Genomic DNA, 25,723 nt, shown 5'->3' with positions numbered 1-25,723 from the left:
AGATTTTATGACAAAGTCAGACCACTTGCAATTGTATTAACAGACCCATTCTTCAGTTCCTTTTCATGTTGTTATTATACAAATTAAGTTGCATTATAAATGACAACTTTTAGCTTTAAGTGATCTCTTAATATATTTTGTATTATATTTTACTTGTCAACAGTTTTGGTATTTATTAATATTTAATCTGTAGAGATAAAGAAATGTCACTGTTTTATCAATTCGCATCTTTACTTGGGGTATAATTTACCAGGCTTTCTCCCTAATTATCTGGATAAATTAAATTATACCATGACTTCCTATTTATAAAGCATAAAGACTAACCTTAATTGTAAGTGACCATATCAGTTCAGATAATGGAAATGACAAAACATTTCACCTGTAATTATTCCACAAACAGCTCCACAGGTAGGGCAAGTCTTTTTTATTTCAAAATGCCTTTCAATGCATGAAACACAGAACTTGTGGCCGCACTGAAGCATCCTAGGCTTGTTCATCTCATCCATGCATATTACACAGTCTTCCACATTTTCATCTCCAGTTTCCATCTAATTAATAAAAAACAATACTTTTCTTACATTTAAAATTCACACAATAAAGTAATACATCATTGAAAAGTGTAACAATAAGACCAAACTTTAAAGGTCATCAAAACAGTATCTACTTCTTGCTAACAAAGGTTCATCAACTTCCACTGCACTATGTGCTCAGGTGAGGTAATAACTAGAATGTGACTGTAGCACAGGGTGCCCCCATTGGTACATTTGTCACAAATAAGGGGCAACTAGAAATTGCTTTTGTAAAAAAGCGTATGTCTCCCCCAATGCAAAGTCCTATAGGCAAGAAGTCAATAGGTGTCAGGAGCGAAAGTCAAAGAGACACTGATGGTTGGCTGCAACAGGGATCATCTACTTGACCTTTGATCAAGTGACCTCAAAAGAAATAAGGGTCATCTACTTTGCATGTCCAATCATCCTGTTAAGTTTCAACATTCTAGGTCAAGTGGTTCTCAAGTTATTTTCCAGAAATGATTTTACATGACCAGGCCCCTGTCACCTTGACCTTTAATAGACTGACCCCAAAATCAATAGGGGTCATCTACTCTGCATGTTCAATCATCCTATGAAGTTTCAACATTCTGGATCAAGACGTTCTCAAGTTATTGATCGGAAATTGTTATCAATGTTAAGGCCCCTGTGACGAGTGACCCCAAAATCAATAGGGGTCATCTACTCTTCATGACCAATTATCCTATGAAGTTTCAACATTCTGGGTCAAGTGGTTCACTAGTTATTGATCAGAAATGGTTTTCAATGGTTCAGGCCCCTGTGACCTTGACCTTTGAAGGAGTGACCCCCAAAATCAATAGGGGTCATCTACTCTTCATGATCAATCATCCTATGAAGTTTTAACATTTTGGGTCAAGTGGTTCACTAATTATTGATCGGAAATGGTTTTCAATGTTCAGACCCCTGTGACCTTGACCTTTGATGGAGTGACCCAAAAATCAATAGGGGTCATCTACTCTTCATGACCAATCATCCTATGAAGTTTTAACATTCTGTGTCAAGTGGTTCACTAGTTATTGATCGGAAATGGTTTCCAATGTTCAGGCCTCTGTGACCTTGACCTTGACCTTTGACGGAGTGACCCCAAAATCAATAGGGGTCATCTACCCTTCATGACCAATCATCCTATGAAGTTTCAACATTCAGGGTCAAGTGGTTCACTAGTTATTGATTGGAAATGGTTTTCAATGTTAAGGCCCCTGTGACCTTGACCTTTGACAGAGTAAACCCAAAATCAATAGGGGTCATCTACCCTTCATGATCAATCATCCTATGAAGATTCAACGTTCTGGGTCAAGTGGTTCACTAGTTATTAATCGGAAATGGTTTTCAATGTTCAGGCCCCTGTGACCTTGACCTTTGACGGAGTGACCCCAAAAACAATAGGAGTCGTCTACTCCAGCAGCCCTACAACCCTATGAAGTTTGCAGGTTCTAGGTCAAATGGTTCTCCAGTTATTGCTCGGAAATGAAGTGTGACGTACGGACAGACGGGCAGACGGACGTACAGACGGAAGGACGGACAGGGCAAAAACAATTTGTCTCCCCCAAAGGGGGGGAGACATAATAATTCAAATGTTTGCAGTCTTAGGGGTTATAGTCTCAATAAACATTTTATATAAAGGATTCATTATTCTAGGCCATATACTTTTTGAGCTATGAGCATAAACTATTTTGGCTATTTCAAGGGCCAGAACTCTGTAATAAGCACTAAGATTCTCAAGAAGAATGCCAGGTGTGCAAGGTCACATCATGATAAAGACTCATGCAAGGTTTCATGAATTTACATCAAATACTTCTTGAGCTAGGCTAGTCATAAGGTGAAAATGTACATTTTTGACTCTTTCAAGGGCCATCACTTTAAAAAAATAGGGGGTGGAGCAAGGCAAAAAATAAGAGGTGCACAAGTTTATATAATGATAAAGACCCACACAAGTTTTCATCAATTAATATCAAATACTTTCTGAGCTATGACTGAAACTTGACAGGCCGCATTGTCAGTATACGAGTTATATGACCCAGGGGAGTGCCTACGCCTTTAGTATCTTGAACAATGAATTGGGTCCAATCGCTAAGGTGACTATGTCTTAGACTAGCTGACAAACTATGTAGAATGTCCTTTGTTAAAACGTAGAGCTGGTGAGACCAAATATCATATATATAGAATTTTCCACTGGCTACCTTGCCTAAATGATTCATGTACCAATGATTCGTAAATGATTTCTATTCGAAGTTAAATAATTTCAGGGATCAGGCAAATCACTAAATGTTTCAAACTAACAAACTTCAATTAATAATAATTAACTTCTATAGGCTGGAGACTATATACTTGACTGGTCTTATTGTTGAAGTTTCTGCCAGACAATGTCTTTGAATCAACAACATACGACTCCTATCTCATAGATGCTCACCCTGACTGTCCTCTTAATTGAAGTTGCAACTCTATATGATTACCCTGACTCCTGGATGCTCAGCGCCTATATGCTATCACATGTAGCATTCAACTACCATATAGGTATAACTCCGATGCCTTGGCTGTACTTCGCCAATAACGCTGAACCGTCTATAAGCTGGAACTCTCCTGCTATCTCAGTAGATTACCAAACTCTGGGTCTCTGTCTCAGCTTTCCAATGCTCAGCCTATATTTGCTATTGTCTATAGCATTCAACTACTCTTAAGGTAAAACTCCTATGCGCTGGCCCGATTATAAGCTCAAAACCTTGTTGAAATTCTGCAACTCTTCTTTAGTCTATGAACTTCAAATGTCTTCTTTTTAATAATTTATCCGCCCTGACAGGGTTACTAAGTTGAAATAACCTCCTTATCAAGGTACTGGGATAAATTATTAGTTGAATCCTCGATGTATTTTCTTCAATTACTGGATACGGAATGATCTACCTATTTATACTTTAGCAGACATGAACTTTGATTGTTGCTATTTATAGAACTTGTTTCTGATTGTTCCAAAATCGAACATAGTATTTTGCAAGGAGTACCTGGTCTAACAAATAGTTGGTTCCTTTCAACTATTGTATATAATATAACGTGTGATGCTGGGATCCAGCTATCGCTGTAATTAACCCAAATCATCCATAAATGGCCCAAATCCTATTATCTACAGTAATTCAAATATAATTATAGCAATGGTAGCATGAAAAGGGAGTCAAGCACTATCTGCGCTCATGTATAACGTTAATAATATATCAAATATACAAATTATTCTGACACGCATTTCCCTATTGTGGTGAACATGTATATGAAGTTTCATTTAAATATTCCCAATCACTTCCTAGATATTGCTCCTGACGGACCGACGGAAAGATACAGGTTTGATGAATATCCATGGAGTTGTTCGTGATAAGTAGTCATTAAAAGATATTTTTACTTTTAGCCCTAGCAACCCTAAAAGGGACCAACTGCCCCCATTTGAACAAATCTGAGAGAAGACCTTATAATGATCCTAAATACCAAGTCTGATGAAAATCCATCTAGCCATTCATTAGAAGAAACTGTTTAAAGGTATTTCAAGCTTTAGCTGAAGCAGCCCCTAAATGGGGCAAAGTGTTCCCAATCAAAAACAATTAAGTTTTAGTAAAGGGCCTTATAATAATGCTGCGAATCAAGTTTGATGAAGATCCATCAAGCAGTTCATAAGAATAAGTCTTTTGAAGGCATTTCTATCTTTAGTTCTAGTAGCCCCTAAAAGGGACTGACTGCCCGCACTTGTAAGAATTTGGGAGAGGACCTTATAATGATGCTACAGACTAAGTTTGATGAAGATCCTTCCAATGACTCATGAAACAAGAGGGCCATGAAGGCCCTGTATCACTCACCTGACCTATTGACCTAAAGATAATCAAGATTAACATTCTGACCAAGATTCATTAGGATATGGTCATAAATGTGGCCTCTAAAGTGTTAACTATCTTTTCCTTTGATTTGACTCGGTGACCTAGTTTTTGACCCCACATGACCCAGATTCGAACCTGCCTAAAGATCATCAAGATTAACAGTCTGACAAAGTTTCATAAAGATACAGTCATATATGTGGCCTCTAGAGTGTTAACAAGCTTTTCCTTTGATTTGACTTGGTGACCTAGTTTTTGACCCTACATGACCCAAATTCAAACTGGACCTTAAGATCATCAAGATTAACATTCTGACCAAGCTTCATGAAGATACAGTCATAAATGTGTCCTCTACAGTGTTAACAATCTTTTCTTTTGATTTGACCTGGTGACCTAGTTTTTGACCCCAGATGACCAAATATCAAACTCGTCCAAGATATTATTGAGGGTAACATACTGACCAAGTTTCATTAAGATTGGGCCAAAATTGTGACCTCTAGAGTGTTTACAAGCTTTTCCTTTGATTTGACCTGGTGACCTATTTTTTGACCCCAGATGACCCAATATTGAACTCGTCCAAGATTTTATTGAGGGTAACATTCTGACCATGTTTCATTAAAATTGGGCCAAAATTGTGACCTCTAGTGTGTAACAAGCTTTTCCTTTGATTTGACCTGGTGACCTAGTTTTTGATCCCAGATAACCCAATATTGAACTGGTCCAAGATTCTATTACGGGTAACATTCTGACCAAGCTTCATTAAGATTGGGCCAAAATTGTGACCTCTAGAGTGTTTACAAGCTTTTCCTTTGATTTGAACTGGTGACCTAGTTTTTGACCCCAGATGACCCAATATCGAACTCGTCCAAGATTTTATTGAGGGTAACATTCTGACCAAGACTCATTAAGATTGGGCCAAAATTGTGACCTCTAGAGTGTTAAGAAGCTTTTCCTTTGATTTGACCTGGTGACCTAGTTTTTTACCCCAGATGACCCAATATAGAACTCGTCCAAGATTTTATTGAGGGTAACATTCTGACAAAGTTTCATTTAGATTAGGCCAAAATTGTGACCTCTAGAGTGTTAACAGTCAAATTGTTGATGACGGATGGACGACTGACGACGGACTGACGGACGGACGACGATGGACACAGGGCGATCACAAAAGCTCACCTTGAGCACTCCGTGCTCAGGTGAGCTAAAAACGGTGTCTGAAGGTATTTCTTATTTTGACTCCAATGGCTCATTAAAGAACTAGAAATGTGTCACAGACACGGATGCCCCCTAAACATGAGAAAGGTCACAGGCATGGTACTGCTCACAAACTAAAAGAAGGACCCTTGGCCCTATTTATTTACAAAAAAAAATATTGTTTAGTAATCTGTATATGTAGTGAAAATTGGCTAAGTTCAACCAAGGACTGTGACCTTGACCTTTGAGCTAGTGAAATGGTTGTTGCACATGACAGATCGTCTATCCATGCTTATCATTTGTGTCAAATTATTCTGAAATCGAACCATGCATGTCAAACTTATGGCCAGGACACGAACACCACCCTTTTCCAAACAAACACACAAACAAACAAACACACACACGGACTAACATTATATTTCCCGCCCCAATTTTATGGCGGGGGCATAAAAATCAAAATTTAAAGGTATCTTTTTTAGTAGGAGGCCGTGATGGGGGAAGCAGGGTGTGAGTATGTGGTGACAAGATAAACTAAATGGGGGGATAGGTTAGGGGTATGCAGTCTGCACATGGTCTCATCACCACCTGCATATATTCCAAATTTCAAGTCAAAACCTTAATATTTATAAGTTAGGCTCTGGACACAAAATGAAATGGGCAGATTTGACCTTTCTGTGACCTTGACCTTTGACCTACCACACTGGTTCATGCACTTTTCACACCACATCAACACCTACCTACACCTTAAGTCTGAAGTCATACCTTGAATGGTTAATAAGTTATGCTCTGGACACTAAATATGGCTGACAGATTTAACCTTTGACCTCAATTTGTGACCTTGAACATAAACCTACAGACCAGTTTCATGTTCTCTGTATATCATTTTATCACTACCTACCTATATGTCAAGTTTGAAGTCAATACCTTGAATGGTTAATATGTTATTCTCTGGACAAAAAATATTGACAGATAAGATTTATTCTTTGAGCTCAATATGTGACCTTTACCTTTGAACTGCAGACCCGTTTCATAAGCTTTGCATCTACCTACATGTTTGAAGTGAATATCTAATGCATGGTTATTTAGTTATGCTCCTGACAGAAACATATGGACAGTTTTGACATTTTTGCTCAATTTGTGACCTTGACCTTTTACTTACAGAGCCCGATCAAGTGCCTGCACATCATCATCTCAACGCCATCTACCTATATGCCAAGTTTAAATTCAATGCCTTATAAGATTATAAAGTTATGCGCCAGATACAAATTATGGCAGATGGACAGACAAACCTCTTTACAAACAGTTACTTATGTGGCTACTCTTTTGTTCTCTTTATTGTTTTTTAGCCATGTAATGGAAAAAATAGACAAATAAGAGCTTACAGAATTAATGACATAAACAAGAGAGCCATAATGGCCCTATTTCGCTCACCTGTTATCATTGCACTTAAGGACAAGAAGGTCAAACAAGAGCTGTCCATAAAACAGCACGCTCCACTATTCAGGGATTTGACAGTAAAATGAATATGTCTCATTAAGAGACCTCTACTTAAAAGGAAGATATACCAAGGGGCATAATTCTGACAAGAAAACAAATTAGAGTTATTGGGATTGTTACCATACATGCAGATGATGATGGTAAAGATATATTTTGAGTTTCAAATCATTATCTTATATAGTACCAAAGTTATGTCCAGAAAAAGAAGTTTGTTAAAAAATTTAAGTATGAAGGGGCATAATTTGGTCAAAAATACAAATCAGAGTTATGGGGATTGTTATCACACATGCAGATGATGATGATAAAGATACATTTTAAGTTTCAAGTCTTTATCTTATATTGCATTAAAGTTATACCCAGGAAGCGAAGATTGCAAAAAAACACTTTAAGTACAAAAGGGCATAATTCTGTCAAAAATACAACTAGAGTTATGGGGTTTGTAACCACACATGCAGATGATGATTATAAAGAAATAGTTTTAATTTCAAGTCATTATCTTTTAAAGTACCAAAGATATGTCTATAAATGAAGCTTACGAAAAAATTTAACATGAAAAGTATAACAACTTGACCTTGGGTATAATGGGCCCAGCCCCTGCACATACTTTGTTTGTATGCTGGATAATGTTTATATGAACTTACAGTAAGATATAAGCAATAGTAACAAAGATATGACAGAAAAACAAAGGTTGCCGAAAAACTTTAACCAAGAAAGGTCACGCTGATGCCGATGCCAGGGCGAGTAGAATAGCCCCCCTATTCTCCGAATAGTGGAGCTAAAAATCATAATCAAAGTCCAAAGGACAGGAACAACAAAGGGAAGAAATTTAACAAAAAAGAAAAAAAAAATTCTGACAAGGTACAGATATGTCAAAATACACCTAAATATTGGAGGTACCACAGAAAAGTAGTCTTGGTTTTTCCCTATGGCCCCTAATAAAAAAGTTACTAAATAAGCTATTTATAGTAACATAAAAGGGAAGTAATTAAAAAATATTATTGTAAGTGAACAAAAGAAGGATCTGCCAAATAAAAACAAGAGCACTGCAATGCAACGCAAATGCAAAGCAATATAAACACAAAACAAAGTCATATGACCTTTGACCCCTAAGTGTGACCTTGACCTTGAAGTGAGCCATCCGAAACATGCGCTCTGCACGTCGTTTCGATGAGGTGAACATTTGTGTCAGGTTTCTTTGAAATCCTTCAAGGGGTTCAAGAGTTACAGAGCGGAAGGGAAATTGCTAACCAACAGACAGACCATAACATAATACATCCCTTCGGGCGTATAAAGAGGAATCGAGATTTTATGGTGATACAAGTTGTGTGCAAGTTTGGTTAAAATCAAATCATAAATGAAGCTGCTATTGTGCAGATAAGGTCAAAACAGCTAATTTTGGCCCTTTCAGGGACCATAACTCTAGAACCCATTATGGGATCTGGCTGGTTCAAGAAAGGAACCAAGATCTTATGGTGACACAAGTTTTATGCAAGTTTGATTAAATTCAAATCATAAATGAAGCTGCTATAGTGCAGAGAAGGTTGAAATAGCTAGTTCTGGCCCTATCAGGGGCCATAACTCTGGAACCCATAATGGAATCTGGCCAGTTCAAGAAAGGAACCAAGATCTTGTTGTGATACAAGTTGTGTGCAAGTTTGGTTAAAATCAAATCATAAATGAAGCTGCTATTGTGCAGACAAGGTCAAAATAGCTAATTTTGGCCCTTTCAGAGGCCATAACTCTGAAACCCATTATGGGATCTGGCCGGTTCAATAAAGGAACTGAGATCTTATGGTGACACAAGTTTTATGCAAGTCTGATTAAATTCAAATCATAAATGAAGCTGCTATTGTGCAGACAAGGTCAAAATAGCTAATTTTGGCCCTTGCAGGGGCCATCACTCTGGAACCCATAAAGGAATCTGGCCAGTTCAAGAAAGGAACCAAGATCTTATGGTGATACAAGTTGTGTGCAAGTTTGGTTAAAATAAATTCATAAATGAAGCTGCTACTGTGCAGACAAGGTCAAAATAGCTAATTCTGGCCCTTTCAGGGGCCATAACCCTGGAACCCATAACGGAATCTGGCCAGTTCAAGAAAGGAACCAATCATAAATAAAGCTGCTATTGTGCAGACAAGTTCAAAATAGCTAATTTTGGCCCTTTCAGAGGCCATAACTCTGAAACCCATTATGGGATCTGGCCGGTTCAATAAAGGAACTGAGATCTTATGGTGACACAAGTTTTATGCAAGTTTGATTAAATTCAAATCATAAATGAAGCTGCTATTGTGCAGACAAGGTCAAAACAGCTAATTTTGGCCCTTTTAGGGGCCATAACTCTGGAACCTATGATGGGATCTGGCCAGTTCAAGAAAGGAACCAAGATCTTATGGTGATACAAGTTGTGTGCAAGTTTGGTTAAAATAAAATCATAAATGAAACCGCTATCGTGCAGACAAGAAATTGTTGAAGGATGCATGGACGCACGCATGCACGGACTGTTGAAGGGTGATCACAAAAGCTCACCTTGTCACTATGTGACAGGTGAGCTAAACAATTACAATTATCTATTGTTCTTATAGCCACCAAAGTATGCAATGTAAGCACGGACGGATGGACAGACTCACATGCCATCACATAGCAAGTCCTATTTTTCCAAAATGGGTGTATAACAAGAGCTGTCCATAAGACAGCGCACTCCACTATTCGGAGATTTGACAGTAAAATGAATTAATGTCTCAATAAGAGACCTCTACTTAAAAAGGAAAATACACCAAGATATAAAAAGACCCTACTATTCATAGGGGTTAAAGGCCAAGTATGAAAGGGGTACTGATGATGATGGTAAAGATGTATTTTGAGTTTCAAGCCATTATCTTATATAGTACCAAAGTTATGCCCAGAAAATGAAGTTTGTCAAAAAATTAAGTATGAAAGGGGCATAATTTGGTCAAAAATACAAATCAGAGTTATGGGGATTGTTACCTAACATGCAGATGATGATGATAAAGATACATTTTAAGTTTCAAGTCATTATCATATCTTGTACTAAAGTTATATCCAGAAAGCAAAGATTGCCAAAAAACTTTAAGTATGAAAGGGGCATAATTCTGTCAAAAATACAATTAGAGTTATGGGGATTGTAACCCCACATGCAGATGATGATTATAAAGAAATTTTTCAATTTCAAGTCATTATCTTTTAAAGTACCAAAGATATGTCTATAAACGAAGCTTTCGAAAAATTAACATGAAAATAATTCCAAGTACAACACCTTGGTGACCTTGACCTTAGGTATAATGGGCCCAGCCCCTGCACATACTGTTTGTATGCTGGACAATGTTTATTTGAAGTTACAGTAAGATATAAGCAATAGTTACAAAAATATGACAGAAAAGCAAAGGTTGCCGTAAAACTTTTAACCTTAAAAATAACCTAAGTATAACACCTTGGTGACCTTGACCTTGTGTATAATGGGCCCAGCCCCTGCACATACTTTGTTTGTACGCTGGACAATGTTTATATGAAGTTACAGTAAGATATAAGCAATAGTAACAAAGATATGACAGAAAAACAAAGGTTGCCAGAAAACTTTAACCTTAAAAATAACCTAAGTATAACACCTTGGTGACCTTGACCTTGGGTATAACGGACCCAGCCCCTGCACATAATTTGTTTGTATGCTTGACAATGTTTATGTGAAGATACAGTAAGATATAAGCAATAGTAACAAAGATATAACAGAAAAACAAAGGTTGCCGAAAAACTTTAACCAAGAAAGCTAACACTGACGCCGACGCCGGGGTGAGTAGAATAGCCCCATTATTCTCCGATGGAGCTAAAAATGATATAAGCTTAAAATAAAATTAGAATAAGGCAAATTATATACATGTACATGGTGGTAAAATTAATAATCCAGAATGCCTTTGTACACTGACTTTAAAACCTGTTATATGGAGTGTTTACCGGTTCAGGGTGATATTCAGAAGCTGAATCCTTCATTCCTCTAGCAGCAGAAATATTTTGTTGAGCTTCTTGTTGCCTCTGCACAAAGGTATCAAAAGTCGAGCGAACCCTTTCTATATATTGACCATTTCGCAATACAAGATGAACTTCTAATTTTAAATTTCCCGACTGCCTCATTACATTTAGAAAATGTTGATATCCCTCGAGAAATGCATTAGCTCCAAATTCTACTTCTTCTTTCTTCTTGTCATCTGGATTTGATAAATAAATGAAATAGAATGTATACAGAAATGAAAAGATTTGCAGTTATTCCTTCAGAACCTTGACTTTTGAGATAGGAACATTGGGTTTTTGCATGACACTCTTTCTCCTTGAGGTTAACATTCTTGTCAAATATAAACAAGATTGGTCCATGCATGTTAAAGTTATGGTCCGGACAAAATCGGATGGAAGCATGGACAGACGGAGGCACCCACGCATGCACATACACTGACTGACCAAAAGTAGTGACTAAGTTGAACTCACCACAAGAGGACGTGGGATGGGGGGTAGGGAGGGGTGACCAAGGCAATGGGGGTGACCAGGTGTGGGTACACAGCTTCACATGTTGATAATAATTTTTTATATGTCAATGTAAAACAAGAGAGCGTTGGGTGTGGCATATATTGACCCCCAGGGTCATGATTTGAGCAATCTTGGTAAAGGACTACTACACAATGCTACATACTAAATATTAGTGATGGGCCGACAATCGGCGACAATCGAATAATCGTCGGCGTTGCATTCATGAGCGCGATCGCCGACTTCACTTTTCCCTGACCGATTAATTACTTGGCATCCTAAACGGATGATTCAGTTGTTTTTGACCTTTTTCTTTCTGGTATTTATGATTCTTTGGGACAATTTCGCCAAGGGAAACTACTCTATTTAAAAATGGCTTCCTCCAAAGTCCCGACAAAAACTGAGGTCTTCTGTGATCACCAATATTTTGGAAGATATATGGCTTATACAAAATTAAGCCGGGAAAACCATCAACCTAAACTCTTGACATAAGTATGGCAGTATGCATAGCATGCCGAAAGACTTAGGCAAGCATATTAGCAAAGGTATTTTCAATTTTTTATTTTGTGGGACTGAAATCATTCCAGCTGTAAACTAAGAATTAATAAGCTTTTTAATTAATACTTTTTTGCTCCAAACAATTTAATAACACAATATCACTGAATAAGTCATTGGTGAAATTAAAACGAGTACCTGATTTGAAGTTTTCTATCTTCACAAATATTTTTATGCTGTTAACTTACTTGTGTTTATGAAGGGATACAATAGAAATAGGATATTTGATGTCTGTGAAGTTCATTTCTTAAGTAATGACATAAAACATACACTGTGAAGTGAACTTATATATATGCAACTAGAGTAACCGATTATCCGATTATATCCGATTAATCGAATCGGTTGGCCTGTCCGATTATGCCGATTAATCGGTTGGCACATCTAACCGATTTGCCCATCACTACTAAATATCAAAGCCGTAGGCCATGTGGTTTTGTACAAGAAGATTTTTAAACTTTTTCCCTATATAAGTCTATATAAACCATGTGACCCCAGAGCGGGGCCATATTTGACCCCAGGGGTATAATTTGAATACACTTAGTAGAGGACCTCTAGATGATGCTACATACCAAATATCAAAGCCCTAGGCCCTGTGGTTTTGGATAAGAAGATTTTCAAAGTTTTCCTTATATTAGTCTATATAAACCATGTGACACCCAAGGCGAAGCCATATTTGACCCTAGAGGAATAATTTGAACAATCTTGATAGAAAACCACTAGATGATGCTACATACCAAATATCAAAGCCCTAGGACCTGTGGTTTTGGACAAGAAGATTTTCAATTTTTTCCCTTTTGGTTGTCCCCAGAATTATTCTGTATGGAATTCAATTCTTTGAACACTATTTTAAGAAGACCAACTTAGGAACATCCCTGTGAAGTTTCATCAAAATTGTCCTGGTGGTTTAGGTGAAAATGTTGTTTAAAGGAAAGTGTGGATGGACAGACGCTAGAAGGACGCCATCCTGATGCCGGACGGTGAGCGATCAAAATAGCTCACCCTGGGCTAAAAAACTCAGGTGTACAAATTCACATGCTTGTTATATTCTTACAGGGTTTCATAATTACAAGTTAAATACTTTATGATAATGCAAAATAAACTTTTAAGCACTTTTTTGTGTATTTTTCAGACAAGGATCATAACTCCAGTCTGGTTGAGTGAAATCATAAACATAATACCAGGTGCACAACATCACATGCTATATATGTTTTATGACTCTTACGTCATACTTTTTGAGATACATGCAACACAATTTTGTTTGTTTGTTTTGGGTTTAACACTGTTTTTCAACAGTATTTCAGTCATGTTACAGCGGGCAGTAACCAGTGTTCCTGGATTCTGTACCAGTACAAACCTGTTCTCCACAAGTAACTGCCAACTTCCCCACATGAATTATCAGAGGTGGAGGACGAATGATTTCAGACACAATGTCTTTTATCAAATCGTCATGGAGAACATACGCCCCACCCAGGATCAAACTCGCAACCCCGCAATCTGTAGACCAACGCTCTCCCTACTGAGCTAAGCGGGCGGGGATTGACACAATTTTTGTATCCCATTTATGCATATTCTTGACAATCAAGGGCCTTAACTCTGGTCTGACTGAAAGAAATCCAGCACAAAATCAGTATACATTCCTACAATTTGAATACATGCTTAATCAATAGCATAGATTTATCAATACTTTATAAATATTCTTCATTATTATTTCAAAAGAAATATAAAATCAGTACTAACCTATTCCAAAAATTGTTGTAGCTACTTTTTTCACATCCTTTTCCTTCATTGCTTCCAGAAAGATATTCTGAAATGCTGCTATCAAAGTTTTCCTTCTATACATAATGTCTTGTTCTCTCTCCCTATATGGAAACACAATGTGAATAATACGAGTAAAACCTGATCCAAACCCTTTCGTTATTGCTACGGTGCCTGTTGCAGATCCTACAGGTAATAAATCTTCTACAGCTCGTCTATAGTTTGTTTGCACATTTTTATCTATAGCTCCATTAACAGCCTTTCCAATTTCACCTACCATACGATACTCATCCAAAGGTACAACTATTGCTGAATCTTTAACTTTTACAATATCACTGGTGTATACAAAAAGTCTATGCTCTTCTGTTCCACCTAGCAGGTAAACACGTTTGTCTCCTTCACTGTACATTGTTACCTCTCCTGGACTAAATGAAACATCTTTCATAAGGTCTGCTCCTTTTTTTTCATACACAGACTGGTTGTGTGTTCTTCTGCCATTATTTTGAAACTTAAAGTTCTGGCAAGATGCTTCATTGTTAGTTTTTGGGGACCTGTGTCTGTACCCACGTGGCAACTGCACATGCTTCTGTCTATCATATGGTGATACTTTTGCCTGAACCAAAACTGTTTCAAATTCACTTTGAATTGCTCGTACAATTCTTGGATTTATATCAATGAAATGTATTTCTTTAATGTTTGTCCTAGAACTTTCCTTCAAACTATAATGAATTGCTGCCTCAACATACTGACTGACACAAAGATCAATAGGAACTGCAAATATGGCTGAAACAAAATAAATAGTCATTTTGAAGCACTTTTTCACTTTAACACTTAATTATGGGAAGAGTTTAAAAGACATGCACACACAAAAAACAAACTCTATCCCATGTTATTTTACTTAACGGAAAAAGCTGGCTCTATAGGGGTAATCTATTGATCACAGTCATCCTATGAAGAATGGTGACTGAAAATCTAAGTATTCCTTTGTACTCAAGTCTCAATAGTAAGGTAACCTTGACCTTTACCTTCTGACCTTAGAATCTAGAAAATAAAGTCTGATCGCCATAAGCCCAAGCATTTTTCCTTCTGAGGTTACTGCAACCATGATGCTTGCCCTACTTACCCCAACATTAACTGACCTACAGCAATCATAAAATGAAGTTATGTATGCCAAAGCTCTCCCATATTATTGATTGGAAATAATTTCCAGTCCTTAGGTCACTCTGACCTTGAACTTAACTATTAAGTTCCCAAAATAGGGGATATCTAATGGCCGCAGATAATCATCATATAAAAATAAAACCTTTTTAAAGCTGACAATGTATTCATTTTGCTGCCACAACCATATTTTTAGATGAAGCATACAATTAGCAAGGCCTGCTGATGATGTTCTAAAAACTGCCTGGTATCTTTTGATCAGCTATAATGAAACAAAGAACTATCAGTGTATGTGATTATGTTTGTTACTGATAGGAAACAGTTTTCCATTTTCAGGCCCCTTTGACATTGACTTTCCATGAGTGACCCCAAAATCAATAGCGGTCATCTGCTCTGCATGTCCAATCATCCTATTAAGTTTCATCATTCTGGGTCAAGTAGTTCTCAGGTTATGATCACAAACTGTTTTCCATGTTCAGTCTCCTGTAAACTTGACCTTGAATGGAGTGACCCCAAAAACAATAAAGGTCATGCTCTACATTTCCAATCAACCTATGAGGTTTCAACATTTTAGATCAAGTAGTTCTCAAGTTACCGGGTATTGTTCTGAGAGTTTTCCATTTTCAGACCCCTGTGACCTTTATCTTTGATGGAATGACCCCGGAAATAATAGGGATCATCTACTATTAAGCTCTATCAACTTATGCAGTTTATGCAGTTAAGTTGAATCTAGGTCAAATGGTTCTTCAGTTATTGATTAGAAATGAAGTGTGACAGATTCTGATCCCTGTGACCTTGACCTTTGATGAAGTGACCCCAAAATCAATAGGAGTCATCTACTCTGCATGTCCAATCAACCCATTAAGTTTCATCATAGTAGGTCAAGTGGTTCCCAAGTTATTGATTCGAAACAGGTTTCCATATTCAGGCCCCTGTGACCTTGACCTTTGATGAAGTGACCCCAAAACAATAAGGTCATATACTCCTTTAGGCCTATCACCACATGAAGTTTGAAGGTTCTAGGTCAAACAGTTTTCTACAGTTATCTATCTGAAATAATGTGTGACTGACAGACAGACAGACAGACAGATGGATGGATGGACAGGGTGAAAACAATATGTCTCCACCATCAGCCAGGGTTGCCACTTAGTTGAGAAAATGAAATTCCCTGACTTTTCCCTGACTAAACCATACTTTTCACTGACCAATACCACCATATTTTTTCAGTATCCTCCTCCACTACAGCCGTCCAATCCAGTCTTTTATATTTATTTTGTTTAAGATATAACAAACTTTCATTAACAAATACCAAAAATATAAGAGTGTAAACATTATAATGAAAGTTTACATAAAAATGAAATTGATTCAAACACATCTAAATTATGTTTATACACAATTACACCAAAATGTGTTTGGAAATACTTATAAATATTGCTTGAAGACTGGCACAGCCACTGAACTTTTTAAACATCGACTCAGAATTTCATTTTTCCCTGACTTTTCTAAAATTTTATGAAGATCAGATGAGCAATGTTCAAAAATATGTACAGAGCGATTTTCTGTAATTCAAGGGCCATAATTCTGAAGTACCAGGGCCGATTTGGCTAGTTATCCAACTTGGCCGAGGACTTATTGGCAATCACATTTTGTTCAAGTTTGGTGAAGATCAGATGAGAAATGTTTGACTTAGAGTGCGGACAAGTGTGTACAGAGCGATTTTTGGTAATTCAAGGCCAATATTTCTGAAATTCCTGGGCCAATTTGGCTAGTTATAAAACTTGGCTGACTTAGGCCAGAATTTTTTAATTTTCTTGCTTTCGGGAGTGCCGAGCCGATTTTTTCGATTTTGAAATAAAAATGAAAGTGATTTTCGCTAATTTTATTTTTATTTTCCCCGCCGATAGTCCGGAGTGAATACAAGCGAAAATAAAATTGTAAACAGCCATTTTGTTCGTTTCCCTAAAAGTGCCGCACCCTGCCCTGTTTTATCATTGCCCTTCTGTCCAAATTGCCGCCCTTTTGCCTTTCTTCAGCGCCCTTTTGCCCTTTCAGCACCACCCCTTTGCATTACCCGCCAATCATTTGTCAAAATAGAAGACGTCCCAAAAAAACTGTCATTCAATATGCAGATATGACACTCGGCGACTTCATACAAGTGCTGTGTATTTGCCCTAGGCATGTATGCAGAGTAACGGTAATTAAAACGATTAAAAGACGATGACTGACTGAAGCGCAAAAACAACAATTAGAGAGGTCTTCAATCAAAGCAAACTGGAAACCAGAACAAGAGGGCCAAGATGGCCCTAGATCACACACCTGAGAAACACACCATAACAGTGTAAGCTTGTTTGACCTAGTGATTTCATGGAAACAAATATTCTGGCCAATCTCATTAAGATTGGACCAAAAATGTGGTCTCTTGAATTTAAATAAGTATTTTCTTAAATATATCTAGGTGACCTAGTTTTTAATCCAAGATGACCCATATTCAAACTTTACCTAGATTTTATCAAGGCAATCACTCTGATCAAATTTCATAAAGATCAATTGAAAAATACAGTCTCTATTTCATACACAAGGTTTTTATTTGATTTGACCTAGTGACCTACTTTTTGACCCTAGATGACCCATATTCAAACTCGACCTAGATTTCACCAAGGCAATCATTCTGACAAAACTTCATGAAAATCAATTGAAAAATACAGTCTCTATCGCATACACAAGATTTTTCTATAATTTGACCTAGTTTTTGAACCTAGATGACCTATATTCAAATTCGACCTAGATTTCATCAAGGCAATCAGTCTGACGAAATTTCATGAAAATCAATTGAAAAATATAGTCTCTATCTCATACACAAGGTTTTTCTATAATTTGACCTAGTGACCTAGTTTTTGACCCCAGATGACCCATTTTTGAACTTGGTCTAGATTTCATCAAGGTTATCATTCTGACAAAATTTCATGAAGATCAGTTGACAAATACAGCCTCTATCGCATAGACAAGGTTTTTCTACAATTTGACCTAGTGACCTAGTTTTTGACCCCAGATGACCCAATTTCAAACTTGATCTATATTTCATCAAGGTTATCATTCTGACCAAAATTCATGAAGATCAATTGAAAAATACAGCCTCTATTGCATACACAAGGTTTTTCTTTGATTTGACCTAGTGACCTAGTTTTTGACTCCAGATGACCCGTTTTCAAAATTATCCTAGACTTCATCAAGGTTAACAATCTTACCAAAATTCATGAAGATCAATTGAAAAATAAAGCCTCTATCGCATACACAAGCTAAATGTTGACAGACAGACAGACAGACAGACAGACAAACAGACAGACGCCGGACATCGAATGATCACAAAAACTCACTGCTCAGGTGAGCTAATAAAAAGGGAGAGAAAACATAATTTAGAACACAGTCTGCTGTTTATTAAATGGCCAGTAATTATCGGCAATAAGCGTGACACCTCATGTCAGTTTTGTTGTTCACAGTTTGATCTCGGTTGGAGATAATACTCGATCTTTAATTAGTATCATATCTATGACTTTTTATATTCTTTCATCAGAATAATATTAAATTTATATGAAATTAAAATTGTTTAAGAAAAAAAATACTTGATCTTTTACGGTATGTAACGGCAATCTTTGATTTTATTGTAGACAGCGTGGAGAGTTGTTTCCCTATAGGTTAGAGATCACCAATTGTTTCCCCATAGACTTACATTATATCATTATGGTGTGTACGGCCTCCCGTACATCAAAACATGTATATCTAATTACATGTTTTTCAAAAACTATCTTAGTTCTACCAAAATATTGGACGAAAAACATATGAATAGTGATACTTTATTTAAGTAATTTTTGTGTGAATGAGATGACCCCTGTTTACATTGTTGGCATGGCAGGAGAAATTCGTTTGATAAAACTTTTTTTCAATACACATAAAATGTAGCAAATTTTGTCAAAATGTATAATAAAATACTGTAAATGCAGTGAAAAAATATAAATTTTGAAAAAATAATCACTTCCTGGGTTTGTTTACATGACTGACCAATCAGAATGCACAGCCATTACCTTATTCCCAGGTATACACTTACCTCATTCCCAGTAAGTCCCCTGTACTTTTTTGAATTGGTGGTCTCTGACCTACAGATGAATGTTTCGTATCACATTTTCCAATTTTACAGTGATCTTGTCAAACATGATCCAATACCAAATGTCTTACAAAGTTTCATCAAGAAATGTTCAGTTTTAAGTAAGATATGGACAGTTTACTGAGGTCACTCCGTCAATTTATATGCCCAGATTCAGTCCCTCTCATCGTCTGATTGCATTTTTTCGTGAAAATTTAAGTTATCTGCATTGGATTTGTCTTGGAAGCTAAAATATGATTCATTCCGTAAAAAAATAGAACAAGAGGGTCATGATGACCCTGGATCGCTCACCTGAGTAATATGAGCTACATGTTTCAAATGTCAAACTGATGATTTTTAGAAATTTTTTGGAAGATTTTCAGATGTACAATCAAGTAACCCCTGGGGCGGGGGCAATTTTAACCCGGGGGTCATGATTTGAACAAAGTTTGTAGAGGTCCACTAAGCAATGCTACATGTCAAATATCTAAGCTCTAGGCCTTCTAGTTCATTTTAGAAAATTTTGAAGATTTTTCTATGTACAATCAAGGAACCCCATGGGGCGGGGACCCCGGGGATCATGATTTGAACAAATTTTGTAGAAGTCTATTAGGTAATGCTACAGGTCAAATATATAAGATCTAGGCCTTCTGGTTTATTTTTAGAAATTTTTTGAAGATTTTCCTATGTAAAATGAAGTGACCCCTGGGGCGGGGTCAATTTTGACCCTGGGGGACATGATTTGAACAAATTTTGTTGAGGTCCACTAGGTAATGTTACAAGTGAAATATCTAAGCTCTAGGCCTTCTGGTTTAGTTTTAGAAAATTTTTGAAGATTTTCCTATGTAAAATCAAGTGACCCCTGGGGCGGGGGTCAATTTTGACCCGAGGGGCCATGATTTGAACAAATGTTGTAGAGGTCCACTAGGCAATGCTATATGTGAAATATCTAAGCTCTAGGCCTTCTGGTTTATTTTTAGAAAATTTTTGAAGATTTTCCTATGTAAAATCAAGTGACCCCTAGGGCAGGGTCAATTTTGACCCCGGGGTCATGATTTGAACAACTTTAGTAGAGGTCCACTAGGCAATGCTACATGTCAAATATCTCAGCTCTAGGGCTTCTGGTTTTTGAGAAGAAGATTTTTTAAGATTTTTCTATGTAAAATCAAGTGACCACTGGGGCGGGGTCAATTTTGACCCCGGGGTCATGATTTGAACAAATTTGGTAGAGGTCCACTAGGCAATGCTTCACACCAAATATCTAAGCTCTAGGCTTCTGGTTTTTGAGAAGAAGATTTTTAAAGTTTTTCCTTTCGGTTGCCATGGCAACCAGAGTTCTGCATGGAATTCAATTCTTTGAATAATTTTGAAAGGGGGCCACCCAAGGATCATTCCTGTGAAGTTTGGTGTAATTCTGCCCAGTGGTTTTTGAGAAGAAGATTTTTTTACAAGTTGTTGACGCACGGTACTGTTCCCAATGCCAAAAAGTGTCCATTTTTCCCAATCGTTGATAAAAAAATTCCCATTTCAAAAAATTAAAATTGAAAGTTAATCGGCCGTGAAATGAGACGCATTGTGTTTTTTACGACTGCGTAAATTTCATTTCACACTCAAACGTTTCATAACTACCGTTGTAAAAGAATGCGGGTTTGGGGACAAAACAGAATATTAGTAGGAGGTAAGATTGTTACTTGCATCAATTCCCGTTTTACTGATAAAATGTCAAACAACAGCAAATTACTACCAAAAAAGATAAAGGCAGTCGGAAAAAGAGATAAAAATCGATGAAATGCTTTCGAAACTACAGAATGTTCAAGAAGGAGAGGGTGCATCGCCAAGCAATAACGGGGAAAGACTCTGTCACTGTTGGTCTGGCGAACTGCCATTTCCGACGAGTGAATCGATACATTCATACTCACACGAGATGTTATTGAAAGTTCAAGACTGCTAAAAACAGAGAGATTACTCTGTTAAATGATATTTGAATGACTGTATTAATGATGAGCTTTTTCAACTGTTATATTGAATTAATTACTATAAAATGTGCTTCATAGAAATTTCCCAATTTGACAAAAAATGATGCGATTTTTCCCAACTGCATGGGTACTGCTACCATTCCCAAAATACTAAAAAAAAAAACCTGGGTTCTCAAGTTATTGATCGGAAATGGCTTTCCATGTTCAGGTCCCTGTGACCTTGACCTTTAACAGAGTGATCCCAAAATCAATAGGAGTCATCTACTCTGCATGTCCAATCATCCTATTATGTTTCAATATTCTGGGTAAAGTTGTTCTCAACTTATTGATTGGAAAGAGTTTTCTATGTTCAGCCCCCTGTGACCTTGACCTTTGATGGAGTGTCCCCAAAAACATTAGTTGTCATCTACTCTGTAAGTCCTATCACTCTATGAAGTTTGAAGGTTCTAGGTCAAATAGTTCTCAAGCTATTGACCAGAAATGGATTTCCATGTTCTGTCTGCTGTGACCTTGATCTTTAATAGAGTGACTCCAAAATCCATAGGGTCATCTACTCTGCATGTCCAATCATCCTATGAAGTATCAACATTCTGGGTCATGTGGTTCTCAAGTTATTGATCGGAAATGGTTTTCCATGTTCAGGCCCCTGTGACCTTGACCTTTAACAGAGTGACCCCAAAACAATAGGGGTCATCTACTCTGCATGAACAATCATCCTATCAAGTTTCAACATTGTGGGTCAAATGGTTCTCAAGTTATTGATCGGAAATGGTTTTCCATGTTCAGGCCCCTGTGACCTTGACCTTTGACGGAGTGACCCCAAAACAAAAGGGGCCGTCTACTCCATAAGCCCTACCACCCTATGAAGTTTGAAGGTTCTAGGTCAAATGGTTGAAATAGGGGTCTGGGTGTTGCAGATGACACATCATTTTATTATGGGAAACATTTGTGCAAAGTAATATCAAAATCTCATTATGAAGAGTCAAGTTACAACCCAGAGAAGAAAAAAGTCCTCTTGACCTTTGATTTCCAAGAGCGACCTTGACCTCTGAGCTAGGGGTCTAGGTATTGTGCATGCATGACATGTTTTCTTATCATGGTGTACATTTATGCCATATAATATTAGAATCCCTTTATAAACTGTCCAATTAAAAAACTGACACAATTATAGGTCATATGGCAACTTTCCAGCTTTGATGGTAGAGGAAGACCCCAGGTGCCCCTCTGTGCATTATTTTCATCATGGGCGGGGACTGAGTCGAAGATTAACATTCTGACTAAGTTTCATTAAGATACGGTCATAAATGTGGCTTATAGTGTTAACTAGCTTTTCCTTTTGATTTGACCTGTTGACCTAGTTTTTGACCCAAGCTGACTCAGATTTGAACTTGACCTAAAGATCATCAAGATTAACATTCTGACCAAGTTTCATTAAGATATATCATAAATGTGGCCTCTAGAGTGTTAACAAGCTTTACCTTTGGTTTGACCTGGTGACCTAGTTTCTGGCTCCACTTGACCTAGATTTGAACTTGATCTCAAGATCATCAAGATTAACATTCTGACCAAGTTTCATAGAGATGTTGTCATAAATGTGGCATCTAGAGTGTTAACAAGCTTTTCATTTGATTTGACCTGGTGACCTAGTTTTTGAAACCACATGACCCAGATTCAAACTTGACCTAAAGATCATCAAGATTAATATTCTGATTAAGTTTCATGAAGATACATCATAAATGTGGCCTCTAGAGTGTTAACAAGCTTTTCCTTTTATTTGAACTGGTGACCTAGTTTTTGACCCCACCTGACCCAGATTTAAACTTGACCTAAAGATCATCCAAGTTAACATTCTGACCAAGTTTCATTAAGATATGGTCATAAATGTGGTCTCTAGAGTATAAACAAGCTTTTCCTTTTATTTGACTTGGTGACCTAGTTTTTAAACCCACATGACCCAGATTCAAACCTGACCTAAAGATCATCAAGATTAACATTCTGACTAAGTTTCATGAAGATACAGTCATAAATGTTGCCTCTAGAGTGTTATCAAGCTTTTCCTTTGATTTGACCTGGTGACCTAGTTTTTGACCCCAGATGACACAATAGCGACACTCTGTCTCATAGAGGTGCACATTTAGTCCAAATAAGAAAGACTGTTTCACACTTAACCCAAAAATGGCCTGGACAAGCCCTAAAATGACCTTTGACCCCTGATTGTGACCTTGACTTTGAGGTAGAAACCTGGGATTTGCACATGACACTCTGTCTCATTGAGGGTAACAATCATGCTCAATATAAACAAGATTCCTTTGTACATGTAAATTTATGGCATGGACAAGATTTGACATGACCTTTGACCTCCAAGTGTGACCTTGACTTCTGAGATAGGAACCTGAGGTTTGCACATGACACTCCGTCTCATTGAGGTGAACATTCAAGCCAAATATAAACAAGATTGCTCCATGTAGTTATTGTCAAGACAAACAAAATCTGGATGTATGCACTAACGCACAAACACTGAACAGCCATTTTGATGACTATGTTTTCACTTCCGCAAGCGGGCGCGACAAAAACCTGTTCAATATAAATGAAAGGCAGATATAGATTATTTGGGTATTTTCACTAATGTAGACAATGTCAATGCATCAAACAAGACTACTTATAGAATGCCCATCATTGAGATTTTACATTACGCCTGTTGCAAAATATTTCTTAGCTTGGTTAAGTGATCTGTATATTGTCTTTAATGTGTTTATTTCAAACTTTAGTTGAACTTTGTCAGGACAGCAACAGAACTGACGTCTATAAAAATGTACCTACAGAGACAACATCTGTATCAATACTTACACAACAACTACTAAAAATCTATCTTTATGTCAATCAATACTTGTACCATGCAAATTCAAAGTTATCAAAATTATAATAAGAAACATACCAGCACTTATTGCAGGAAGTGCTATTGTCTGAAGTCCCTTCTTATCGGCTTCTAGGAAACTATTGTAAAGTGCACTGAAGAGATCATTCTCACATCTTTGAACATCATTATCATAATGTGGTGCATAATCTGACCAACGTGGTCCAACAGCATGTATCACATAGCTATATGGAAGCTTTCCGGCTGTTGTTGATACTACTTGTCCAACAGGTATTTTGTGCTTCTTTCGTATGTATCTATTCCCTTCATCAGTTAGTTCTTGTCCAGCACCTCTAGCTATTACTTGAGCCACTCCACCACCATGTTGCAAAGTATCATTTGCTGCATTTACAATACAATCTACTGGTAGTTTCAGTATGTTTGCTTTATACACATAAACTTGTATTCCTTCTGTTGTTTTAAATGTTGCACAACTCTTTGCATCTCTGCTCCATTCAAAATCTGCTTTCTTTGTAACAGATGATGAGACATATTCTGACTGCAATGACTCTGGACCATCTTTTGTAGTAGCTACTACCTGCCTTCTTCGTGCTGTTTGTTTCCTTTTCCCTAGCTTAACAAGAAAAAGGTGTTCAACCTGTTTTGCTTTTTCATAAGAATCAAAGTATGCAATAACCTTTTTTTGTTCCTGTATAAAAGTACAACAGTGCTTGTTTAAAGTATTTTCAATTTCTTCTTGCCATGTAGGAATTTTATCTACAAACTCGTCATCTACTGGTATATCCTCGAACTCCATAGGTTTCATTCCTTCCACAAATGATTTAAAAACTGTTACAAAATCATCAAACGTACTGTCGCCTGCTGTAATTTCTCTTCTTTTAATTGTAAGAACATCTTCTGAATGGGAAATGGTGCCACAAGTTTCCCGAAATTCTTTGATTTTATTTGCTTTCTCTACCAGCATAATTTGCCAAATTCTATCTGTGGCACCTTCAATGGTTACAGCTGCTTCAAGAATGTGCTCAAAATCATCCTCTCCAGATGTCATTACAAACCTACTACCAGTGTTTTCCGGATCTGTGTGTAACAACATTTTCATCAGTTTATCTATACATGTCAACTGATAAAATGTTTTAACTTTTACTTCTAAAGTACCACCCATATCAAATTTTATGTGCAATTTGTTTAGACCATCTTGAAAGTTTCTGAAATTCTTTTTTCGCCTAAGTTTTTCCAAGTCTTCATTCTTCAGTGTTAGAGTGAAGTTTCCCAGTGGCTGAAAGAGACATATTGAACATCGTGCCATTACATATTTCACTGTGGTCTCCTTTATAAATTTAATATAAAGACAGAAGGAAATACATTTATATTCCAAACACACCGTTACTTAAACTAGAACTGTCACAGGAGTGACTCATACCCCCACCATACGGTCTTGTCACAGAAGAATGGCAACCATAAGAAATCTTAAATATACTTAGTCTTTGGAGTACTTCATCCTGGGCTTCCACATATAAGTAATACTAGTATAATACTAGTATAGTAATACTAGTAAATATAAAAAATCTCTAATATTAGAGATACACTAAAAGTGAATACAAAAAAGTGTCTTACCGACCCATGTTACCACAGAA

At 37.0% G+C, this 25,723-nt stretch overlaps 1 protein-coding gene across 1 annotated transcript in view; it reads right to left on the bottom strand.

The window, feature by feature from the left end:
* LOC128554364 (uncharacterized) overlaps nt 1-25,353 on the bottom strand; it is a 36,787-nt gene extending 11,434 nt beyond the window's left edge. Inside the window, exons 1-4 of the mRNA XM_053535648.1 lie at nt 24,150-25,353; nt 13,925-14,725; nt 11,072-11,322; nt 380-548 (exon numbers count right to left, since the gene is read on the bottom strand). Of these exons, the coding sequence (XP_053391623.1) occupies nt 380-548; nt 11,072-11,322; nt 13,925-14,725; nt 24,150-25,251 (2,323 nt within the window). The 5' untranslated portion in view covers nt 25,252-25,353. The remainder of the gene's footprint in view (nt 1-379; nt 549-11,071; nt 11,323-13,924; nt 14,726-24,149) is intronic.
* Between the last annotated feature and the right edge of the window lie 370 nt (nt 25,354-25,723).

The sequence above is a fragment of the Mercenaria mercenaria genome, unplaced genomic scaffold (assembly GCF_021730395.1).
Source record: "Mercenaria mercenaria strain notata unplaced genomic scaffold, MADL_Memer_1 contig_4973, whole genome shotgun sequence".
NCBI classification, from domain to species: domain Eukaryota; kingdom Metazoa; phylum Mollusca; class Bivalvia; order Venerida; family Veneridae; genus Mercenaria; species Mercenaria mercenaria.
The sequence above is the reverse complement of the archived record's forward strand: the minus strand, read 5'-3'. Positions and strand labels throughout refer to the sequence as shown.